This window comes from Grampus griseus (assembly GCF_964374135.1).
Source record: "Grampus griseus genome assembly, chromosome: 6".
In the NCBI taxonomy this organism is placed as follows: Eukaryota; Metazoa; Chordata; class Mammalia; order Artiodactyla; family Delphinidae; genus Grampus; species Grampus griseus.
Window position 1 is genome coordinate 106,279,076 of NC_139000.1, and position 11,264 is coordinate 106,290,339.

The 11,264-nt window shown below is 54.5% G+C and overlaps 1 protein-coding gene across 1 annotated transcript; it reads right to left on the reverse strand.

The window, feature by feature from the left end:
* Positions 1-5,034: 5,034 nt before the first annotated feature.
* SOX7 (SRY-box transcription factor 7) lies at positions 5,035-9,668 on the reverse strand (the record flags this gene model as incomplete). The annotated part of the gene is made up of 2 exons (XM_082656164.1): positions 9,368-9,668; positions 5,035-5,963 (listed from the first exon to the last, which is right to left on the reverse strand). The coding sequence occupies exons 1-2, from the start codon at positions 9,603-9,605 to the stop codon at positions 5,035-5,037; spliced, it is 1,167 nt and encodes a 388-aa protein (XP_082512290.1). The 5' UTR covers positions 9,606-9,668.
* Positions 9,669-11,264: the final 1,596 nt, after the last annotated feature.

The window sequence follows — 11,264 nt, forward strand, 5'->3', positions numbered from 1 at the left end:
AATACAGGACTGGGGAGTTCAGTATACAAAAATGAGTATGTTGAAAATAGTTATGTTGGGAATTACCTGGTGGTCCAGTGGTTAGGACTCCGCCATTTAACTGCCAAGGACATGGGTTTGATCCCTTGTTGGGGAACTAAGATCCTGCAAGCCACACAGCACAGCCAAAAAAAAACAATTCTTCTTAATTTTAAAAAAAGAAAATAGTTATGTCAAGGTCATGGAGTGGGTAATTTTTCTCTTTTTCTGAAATTTTTTCTTATTGATTTTTCAACCGCAAAGAGAACACCTTTTGCAGAAAAAGTTTAAGAACATAGGAAAACGTTTATTTAATATTAATGAATAAAAATATCTATTAAAAGAGACATGTGTATATGTAGAGCTATAGACAGACAAACAAAAAAGACTTGGTGGATATGTGTAAAAAAATTACCAGTCATGTCTCTAGGCTGCTGACAATAGATGATTTATTTTTTTCTCTATGATTTTTTTTCCTAAACTTTCTACAAAGACTGTGTCTCTTTTGAGAATTAAAGTATCAATAGACGATATAGATAGATAAGTGACAGATAGATGGATAAGTGGGTGGGCGGATGCATGGAAAGATGATAGAGAGACGGGTAGGTGAAGTGGGTGGATGGGTGAATGGATGGATGGATAGATGGATGGATGGATAGGTAGATAATGTCTCTTTCCTTCTCTCCCTTCCTGCCCTCCTTCCTTCCTTCCTTCCTTCCAAATTCCTTTCACTTGGGATGAAATCAACAGCACACCTTTTTCGAAAGGAAAGGTAGGCAGTTACAAAAGCTGCCAATCACCCATCCTCAGCTCTGTTCTGCTGCCCTAGGATGGGACGGGAGAGATGCTCTGGTCCCCTGTGCCCACCTCCTAACCTGTTTACTGCAGGCTGTATTGTAGCAGGGGAGGTGAACAGCCATGGCTGCATCACATCCAGCCTCAGAGCTCTGCACACACAAGGGCTCCAGAGTCTGGGTTTCCAGAGAGATGAGTGAGAAGATTAGGAACCCAGAATGTCTCGGGTCTTTAGCGCCAGGACTAACTGGAATACCTACAGGACCTCTCAGATGCTTACCTTATTCATTTATTCATTCGCTTATTTGTTGAGCAGCTACTACGTGTCTGCCCTGCTGGGGAAGATGCACGTGGGTGGATGACACCAACGCCAGCTGTTAAGTGCCAGATCTGCTCACGTCCCGCGGGAGCTCAGGGAGGAGAGTGACCCGCCCCTCTGCCTGCACAGGTGGGGACGTCTGATCTGGAGCTGGAATGTGGGTGGGGTGTCATCAGACAGGTGATGGGAGTGAGGGTCTCCCTGGTCGGGGAATAGCGCTGGGAAGAGCATGGAAGCATGGGAAAAGAGAGCATTTTCAGAGAACAATAGGCTTTCCGTGCAGTAGGTACACTGTGGGGGAGGGGCGGAGGGCTGGCCATGTGAACACAGTACCCTCCCAGCACCCAGGAACCTCGCTGGCTCCCTGTGGACCCACCACTGCACTCACCCTGTGTGCCGTGGGCGACGCACAGGCACTGAAGGGTCTTAAGGAAAAGCGTGACGTGCTAACATCTATGTTTTAGGAAAACAGCTCATAACTGTGCACACCCATCAATTCCCATCAGCCAAAGCCCAAAGTGCTTTTGTCACGGGGCGGGGGTGTGGGGGTGTGTGGGGGGGGTGGGGGTGGGAGTTGGGTCCCCGGGATGGGCAGCTAAAACTCTGAAATACACCCCGCTTCCGGGCATGACTGTTTCACTCATAGCTGAGCAAAAGTGAGAGAGCACCCTGTCGCCTGCCAGTTTCCTGCCCTCCCAGAGGCAGGGACAACGCCTCCACCCCGCACAGTGTGGCCTGGAATGAAACACGCCCATCTGGCAGCGTCCAGGGCCGGACGCTGACACACAGACAAGGCCAGCAGACGCTGCACGACAAGCCCTCCCGCCAGCCGACGACCCCGCAGACGGCCACTGTCAGCGGCCATGGTGGTGGGCCTGAGCAGCTAGGAATTCGGGGGTCATCTAACACCGGCCCTGCCATTTCCTCTTGGTCCATCCTCTTTCCCTGGGCTGTGAGAGGTACGAATGGGCCGCGTGTAATCCCATGCCTGGTGAAGCTCTATAAAAGGAACTGGGAGACTCAGCTGGGAGACTGTTCCACCGCCAGCAGATGCATCTGACAAAGTGCTGAAACCTCAGCCTCCGCTGATAGGGTGACTCCAGGGTGTTACCTCCCACCCTGGGCCTCAGTGTTCCTGACTGTGCAATGAGGTGGAGTGATGACGGGCCCCACCTGGGGCTGGGGATGAGAAACAGACCATGAAACTTGCTGTAAAACTCCCTACATCTATAAAGTGCTATGAAAGTAATGACGAGAGATTACGATCAAATTTGCAGGATGAACGTCTGCCTGTGCGCACCCTCCCAAGACCTACTCCTTGGCCCAGAGGCCATGGAAGAACACAAGGCTACTACTGACATAAACAAGTCACAACGGCTTCCCTGCAGAGAAGAGGCAGACGCGGTGACCTGCCTGGGGACTGAGGGATCATCAGTTTTTTTCCAGGCACTTTTTGGCTGGGATTTTCATCCTAAACCTCACAAGATGCTATATCCTTTAATTAAATTACCCAACTTTGTGCTCCCCTGTCTTCTCCACAGCACTCCACGGAGCTTTGAGAGCACACGATTTTTGTAATACCACATCTATAAATGCCTAGTAAAGAAGGCAATCCAAATATTCTTCAAAAGATGATTTCAAAAAGAAGGGGGAAATGTGGTAGCCTTAAGGAAGCAAATAACTGGGCACTACTTCCCATCCTGAGAGAGCTGACAGCCACCTCATTCCACTTTACAAGTGTGAAGTCATCGCTCCGCTCCCGAGGAGAAAACCGTTTTGCAAGCAGGCTATGAATCCATCTTTTCTTTCGATATCAATGACAACAACAGTGCTTCTAAGGTGTAAAATTAGGCTTTATCTCTTTACCATAACTCATAAAAGAAAACCAGCCACTCCTACAAGATAACTTTTTAAAATAAAAAAAGTTGAGGGAGAAAACATTTTGACCAATGCTGGAAGGAGCACTGCGCGTAATACCTACGCCTCCCTTGAAAACTTTTTCTTTTTGCAAAACTGTATTTCGAATGATAGAATGGTCACGGTACAAAAACGTTTATTTAAATTAAATATTTTAGACAAATCAATATCTACAACCATTCCAAAGCATGTGTAGTTCTTACAGAAAATGGAACAGTTTAGCTTAATGTCTGTGATAATGTTTTATAAGATTATTAACATACATTCTGGACTGCACCAATCATATTGTCCATGATTTACTATTTATTACCAAATGTCATATACAGTAATAGCATAAAGATTAATCACATAAGAGATTTTTACAAGAGGACTCCTCGGAAGGAAAAAAGAAAAAGGATCTTTCAACAATATGAAATATAAGGTGAAACTAATAGGAGAATATATAAAACACGTACATATTTCATACAGGCAATAATATGGTGAAATCAAAAGACAAACAACTGTCTTTTAGCACACTGACAGGTATGTTCCTTCAAAGGAGGCTTGGGGAAGGATGGAAATGTTTTGGGGAGGGGGTCAGGGCTCAGAAATATTTTCTGAATCACAGTGCACTTCTGTTCTTTGGGAAGTAAGTATCATAAAGGGAAGTTCCTTTGATGTGTGGGCTGAAGGTGTTACCCAAAGAACCAGCTGGCTGGTGAGGAGAACAAATTCCCATTTCTGCCGTAGGAATCATGCCTGCAATTTTAAGTCAAGGGATCTTTGAATTAGTGGCCAATTCCGGGGTGGAGAACGAGCAGAGAAGAAGAGAAAAAAGAAATTCCAGGAAAGGGAGATGGAGACAGCAGGAAGGAAGATCCTTTTGCATCTGCAGAAGGGAGAGCGTGATGAAATTTTGCTCAAGAAATCAACACATTCAGATTGGAAGAAAGTGATGCTGCTGTGCTGAAATTCTTTTCCAGTTCCCTGCTCTTTGGGTTGTTAGGAACAGAGGGCTGACGAGAAGCTGCAAAGGACAGCAAAGAGTATCTGATTCAGGCTGTGCATGGAGATGCGTGTGTTGTGTGTGTCTCACACACACTGTATGTATTCAGGCTGTGTATATTCTCTTGAAATGTGTGTGTAATAAAAAAAGAACTTGTCTAAAAAAATATGTTTGTTTGTTTTAAAATCTTGAATTCAATCTCATTTTCAGTGATGCAGTTAACGCCAGGGGTTCATTTCCCAAATCAAGGTGAGTGTCCTTTCTCAAAGCGTTCTTTTGGAAGTCTATGATCATATTGGAAGATTGTGACCAAGTGCAGCAGCCTGGTGTCCTTGGGCTGTGCATGGAATCGTCACCAGGTTGCAGGTGAATGAGCTCACTGAGGCCAACTTCATCTTCCTGTGTTAGCCTCGAGAGAATCCTAAATCAGAAAACCCTGGAGCAGAGGGGACCTTAGATGCGGCGTCTGTCCCTCACTCTACAGATGGGGGGGATGGGCGGGGAGGGGAGGGGAGTCGGGTTTCACCAGCCCCCTGAGGCAGAATTGGGATTGGATCCCGGGTCCCCTGAATCTTAGCCCAGGGCTCTCCTCACCTGGACGACCAAGGGTCAGGACGGCTGTACCCCTGCAGCTGTGTCAGAAGCAGGAGAGATGCGAATGCTTCCGGGCTTTTCCCGAATTTGTTTCCGGGATGAGAAATCGGAGGAGAGGTCAGTGAAAATTCTCGCGGGAAACAGTGTCTTTCAGCCACGACCGGGCCTGATTCCCAGGGTGTGGCCAATGAAAACTCATTTGAAGGAATACACTCAAAACGCAGGCTGCAGGGGGCGGGGCGGGGCGGGGCGGGCGGGCGGGGAAGGGGGCGGGCGGAGGGGCCCTGGATGCGCAGAGCCGGTCCGCAGCACAGACCTGCCCACCCCGGGGCGCTGCGCATCAGCTCCGCTCCGCGCGGGAAGGAGAGGCTGCGACCAGGCCGGGCCGGCCGGGCTGCCCCGGGCTCTATGACACGCTGTAGCTGTTGTAATACGTGGCCGTGGCATCAGCCAGCACGGAGATGAGGCTGGTCTCCGTGGGGCCCGTCGGTGTCACCTGCGAGACCGGGCCCTGCCCGCTGAGGGCCCCGGCCCCGGCGGCAGAGTCTGGGTGGCCAGGAGTGTTCAAGTACTGGTCGAACTCATTGCGATCCATGTCCCCCAGGAGTTCCACCTGGCTCAGCTGATCCAGGGCGTCGAAGCCGGGGTGCTCGGGAGGCGGGGAGAGCTGGCCCAGGTGGGCGTGGAGGTTGGAGTGGAGAGGAGGGTAGGCGGCTGGGGAGTAATAGGCAGGAGACGGGGGGCAGCCGGGCACGGTGGACATCATAGAGACGCCCGAGGACTGGCCGAGGGCCAGGGAGCCCAGGGGATGGCCGCAGTGGAGAGGGCTGGGGGCGTACTCCGGAGAGTAGGGGGGCCCGGGCAGATGGGGGATGCGGCGGGAATGCGCGTGCTCCTCCTGGCACGGGGAGGAGAAGAAGCTCTGCTCCGGCTCTAGCACGTCCAGGGGCGACATCTCCGGCGGGGTGGGCAGCCCGTAGGGATAGGCGTCCACGCTGCCCGGGGTGCCGCCGCCGCCGCCGCCGGCCGGGCCCTCGTGGAAGCAGCCCCGCAGGCCGGGCAGCGCGGAGCCCGGGGAGTACTCACCCCTGTCCTCCTTCTCCCCCGGCGCCCCCCGGCCGCCGCCCCGCTTCTCGGGCAGGGCGTTCTGGTCGCGGGAGAGCGAGCTGAGCAGGAAGCCGGGGTCCACGCGCTTGCACAGGCGCTTGGCCTGCTTCTTCCTGCGCGGCCGGTACTTGTAGTTGGGATAGTCCTGCATGTGCTGCAGGCGCAGCCGCTCCGCCTCATCCACGTAGGGCCTCTTCTGGGACAGTGTCAGCGCCTTCCACGACTTTCCTGCTCACACAAGTCAGAGAAGACCGCGCTCAGCCTCTGCGCGGCTCCGGACGGCCCGTGCGCCTGTCTCCGACTCGGGCCTCGGAGCATCGCACGTGCACACGCCGGCCGCCTCGGTCCCCCGTCCCCCCCCGCGGTCCCCCCTCCGCACAGGACGCACCGCACTCCTCGCATCCTCTGCCCAGCCCACGTCCTGCACGCACAGTGAGGCCAAACCAACCTCTCCCGCTTGCATGCCCCAAGGCGCTCGTACCAACTAGGCACATAGTCACTGGCACCTCTCCTGTCCAAGCCACCAGATAACGCGAACATATCAACAGTGTGGGATTCTCGGTGAAAGGCCCACCTGACCCAACGTCACCGACAGGACAAAAACATGTCACGACTACAACATTGATTTGGGCTGCCTTTACCCTTTGAGGGTCAGTGCTAATCATTTGTGCATTTTAGTGAAAACTCTGTCTTCCTCTATTATCGCTGCCCCATCAAGGAAGTGATGCTATAATATTTATTTGTGGCATAAATCTCACAGGCCTTCTTGTCAGGGAACTCAGGCTCAGTTAATAGTTTTACAGATGGACGTAAATTACAGGATCTCACTTAGGGCATCAGAGGATTATCCCTTACATCTGAAGGTCAAATAGGACCCTACTGCATGCAACACGCACGCACACGCACACAAGCCATGGCTTCCGGTTGTCTACTTAGGACCCTCTGACCATGGCAGGGGGCACCTGCTCAGCCACTGACTCCCTGTACAGAAGCAAATCCCTTACCTTCCCCTGGTCTCTGTTTTCCTCACTATAAAAAATATATTGCGATGTTACGCAAGTCAAAACTCTCTCCTGAAGAAGCATCGCACACGTGTATCCCACTGGTGCGAAAATGCTGGTTTCACATGTATTTTCTATTCATCCTTATTCACTTACGTTTTGTTTTGTGAACCGCTTTAGTATCTCTTTCTCTCTCAAAGTACATTGCACATCCCTCCCGCTGCAGGTTTTCTAAAGGCTGCTTCTGGACCCCTTAGATTGTTACCTCCTAGGGTGGGCTTGGGATTCTATAACTTGACAAGTTCTCCCATGACTCTACTGTGTCCTGAAGTCTGAGACAAGCTAGCCCAGAGGGCAGGTCCCGCCACCAAGCCCTGGAAGGAAAGGGGCCACATCTCCCACCCAGAGCACTCTGCACAGCGCTGAGTCCAGAGCTGTGTACTGGCTGGCCATGTGTGCCGGGTCCACAGAGGGGGCTGGAGAGGGTAATTATTCAAGGCGTTCTCCTGTTGGGATGAAAGTTTATAACTATTCCGACAGACTTGTCAATTACTACAATTAGCTCTCACTTATAAAGGCAACTTGAAACGTGTCAGGAACTCCAGATTCGGGGTTGGCTATTAGTTTCCAGAGCGTGGCTGAGGCCACAGTCGTGGCAAGAGGCCTAAGACCCAGATACACCCACACCCTGAGTATGGACTGAATATAAAATGTGACTGTAGTTTCTAAGTGCACCTGGATATTGTAGTATTCATAAAATATAGGTTCATTTTTAAAACCACTAAATGTATAACTGTCTTTACATGCTTTCTCACTCATAACATAAAAAATACCAGCGCTACTGGGTGAAGTTTTTAATGTTAAAGATTGCAGAGCTAATCGTCAAAAAAGTCTGGGCTCTCACAATCAGCCCCTTCCCTTTCCTAAGTCAGAAAGGAAAGGGCTGGGCGAGATCATGGGCTTGGGGTGGAAATAGATCATCCTGCTGCTCCCCGAGTAGCAGGTGTAGAAAGTCCACATTTTTCAAAGCAACACCATGTTGGTTTCCTTTGCCTAGTGCCAGGGGCTGTGTGGTTAAGCAGGAAGGAATCAGTGTCTTTCCTGCAAAGTGCACTGTAACCTCTGGAAGCCTAAGTGCCAACTGCCCACAAGGATCAGCTCACAGGAAGCGTTTGTCACCCAAGTCCCTTTGCCTGTCCTCTCCCTGAGAGCAGGCAGCCCTAATCCTGCAAGGCTCCCCAGCTTGAGTTCTCCCATCCCTGGCCTGGGCCTGCTCTATCCTGGTCACAAGAGCTGTGCTTGGGCAAAAGGCATGGCACCTGGGCACACCAAAAGAAAAACTTTTAGGGGCCCAGAGACAAAAAAGGTGTTTTCATTTCTTTGGAAACCTGAAGAAAAATGTAAATTTTTTGCTTGAAGAAATGTTTTATTATTGTATATATTAATATATTTTTCTTTATGCCAACACAGTATAAAGTATGATTTTAAATATTTTTTATGGGAGAAGGGGCTCACTAAGACACTGGCCCACTAATTCATCCTGGGCACAGCTAGCCAGGGGGCTGGGCCGGGGGGTAGGAGGCTATTTGAGACCAGCACTCCATCAGCTGCTTTGAAAGGGCGCCTAACTGCAGGAGGACGCTTTCCGCTGGAGGGCCTGTGGCTTTAGCCCGCACAAAGGTGGATGTCAGCCCTCACTCCACGGATCTGGGGAAGGTGCCCCGAGCTCCAACGGAAAAAGGAAAAAGGCTGCAGCCTGGGCCGGGTGGGGTTGCAGAGGGCAGGGCCAGCCTCGGGTGACCACACACTGTCCCTTCTCACAGAGCCTGGTGTCCGCTGGGCACACAAAGTGCTTTTAAAAGTTCCCATCCTTCGAAATGAATAAAAACCACATTGAAGGGCAAAGAGGTTAGGAGTTGGGCGGAGTTGATAAATGCTCAGCTTCTGTCAAGGGAGAGAGAAGAAACCCCGGAGAACATCTTTTCTCTAGGCTCCTGGGCCTGGCTTGTCCCTGTCCCCAGTCCCGTCGCCGGGGCTGAGACCGCACAGCAGCCCGCGAGAAGCGGCCGGGCTCCAGGACAGACCCGCACTGGCCGCGCTAAGCATCCGAATCAAATTTTCTACAATCCTGAGACTGAGAAACAGAGGCTCGAATCAAGTCCACGTTGCTGTCGGTTTAATAATTAAGGTAAAGCAGGAACGCGTTCCCGCAAGATCTCTCTTCACGAATATTCGTTAATGAGAGTTACGACCACCCTCTGCGATTGTGCCCGCGGTGGAGTTCAGGGGATGAGGGGGTCTCCCGCTCTGGTATGCCTGGCGAACGCCCGGTGCACCCAGCCGCGGCGTTTCCGACCCGGCCCGTCTGTGCTCGCGGGGCCCCTAACTCGGCTCCCGTCCCCGCGAGGGGGCCTCTCCGGCCACCCCGAGGGGCGCGCGGGTTCTCTTTGGGCCTTGTCCGGGCACCCCTGCTCGGAATCCCCGTCCCCGAGCGCACACCCACGCTCGCCCCGATGCCCAACCTCGCGGGCACGGCGCGCGCCCCACGCCGGGTCTGGCCCACCCCGCCCGGCCTCCAGCCGCCAGCCCCCCGCCCGCCGACCTCGGGCCGCGCCCCGCCCGCTCACTCACCCAGCATCTTGCTGAGCTCCGCGTTGTGCAGGTCCGGGTTCTGCACCGCCAGACGTTTCCTCTCGTCCTTGGCCCACACCATGAAGGCGTTCATGGGCCGCCGGATACGGCTCTCCGAGCCCTTGTCCCCCGGCGGGCGGGGGGCGGCCGGCGGCGATAGCCCGTCCGACAGCTCGGCTTCCAGGGCCGGGCACTCGAGCCCCTCGGGCCACGGGTAAGCTCCCAGCAGCGCCGCCATGGCCGCGCGGGGGTCGCCTCGTTTCGCGTCGACGGGCCGGCGCTGACCTGGCCCTCGCACCGGTCGGGGCGTCCAGCTTGGCCGGCAGCCGCGGCCCGGCCCCTTATTTATCAGCTTCGAGCGGCCGCGTCCTCCAATGACTCTCGAAGGCGGCGCGGCCACTCCCTCATTCTCGACGCGGGCCCCCTCCCTGCGTCCCGGGCCGCCGCGTCCCGGCTCCGACCTGCAGGGAGGGGAGGCGGGAGGGCGGGCCACTTCCCCCGCGCCCGCCCCCGGCCCGCCCCTCCGCCTCCCAGGTCCCTCCCGGAGATCCGCGCCCCGCCGCCCCGGGACCGCCGCTCTGCCCGCCCACTCCCCTCTCAGGTGCCGCTGGCCGGGAGGCGGGCGCCGCCCGCAGTCACCGGGCCCGCGTGCGGGAGCCGGACTCCAGCTCCCTGTCCCGACTGGCCGCGGCCTCCCTGGGCCAGGCTCCGCCAGCTTCTCCCGAGTGTGGAATCCTGCGGAGAATAGAAGCCAAACAGGTTTCGCTGGGGGTGGCCGGGCACGAGTGACTTTGACCGTGAATCCCGGCCTGTGACAGAACACACCTACTGCTTTTCTAAAATGACCTAAGGAGCGACAACCTCGCCCCCAGCCAACTTGGGCGGCCAGAGAGGCTGGCAAGGGCTGGATCCCGCGTCGGGTTCGCCGTGATGCCCACCCGAGGGCCCCCTCGACGGCCCGCGGCTCCCTGGCTCTCGGAGAGCACGTCGGCGTCCTCAGTTCTCCCTTATTCACCCTGCCGTCTGGTCTGATTTCTCTCTTCTCACACCGCTACCCCCATCCCACCCTGGTCTCCGGTGTCCCGGCTTCCCGCTCCCTCACCTCTAGCCCTTCCCTCACGGAATTCCCTTCTCGTATTTTCTCTCTTCTCCTCCGAGCAGAGTCATCCTGGCCCTCCCCTCCCGCATGCTCTAGGCTTTGGCACGACCCGGGGGCTCCCGAGTTCCCCTCCCCCTGACACCCCAGAGTAGACGGGGCTGCGGGCTCTGGGCCTGCGCTCAACTCCAAGGGCTGCGGACTGGGAGCTCAGGGCCATCCCTCGCGGACGCGAACCCCCTGCTCAGAGGACAGCTCCGCGTCCCGCTGCTCCGTGTGAGTAGGGCTCTTCCCCTGGCGCTCACTTCAGTGCAGGCACCCAGGAGGCACTCAGGAAATGTAGAATAAGTGAATGAATAAATGAGTGCGAAGATACGGCTTAGACACATCCTACTGTATAAAACAGGGCAGTCATAAGGCTTGACGAGATCCTGGAATCCCATCCACAAATATTTACTGAGCGCCCCCCCTCCACCCCGTGCAGGGCTCCGCAGAGACAACCCTGAAAGGAGGCGGCACTGGGAGAGGACCGAGGGGGTCTGCAGTCAGGACCTGTCTTCAGTGGTGGGTTACTCCGTGCATGACCCAGACCTCCTCTCCCAATCCTAGAAGGAAGAGGATGATAAGACTGACCTCACAGGGCTGGGTGTGAAAGCTCAAACTCTACACATATATGATGGTTGATGTTAATATAACTGTTCACGTGCATCCCGTAACTTCTAACCCTGGATTTCAGGGCCCCCCGTTCAATGACTGAATTCACACATGCCTCGTGTGCAACATGCCCTCCCGGACCGGGCC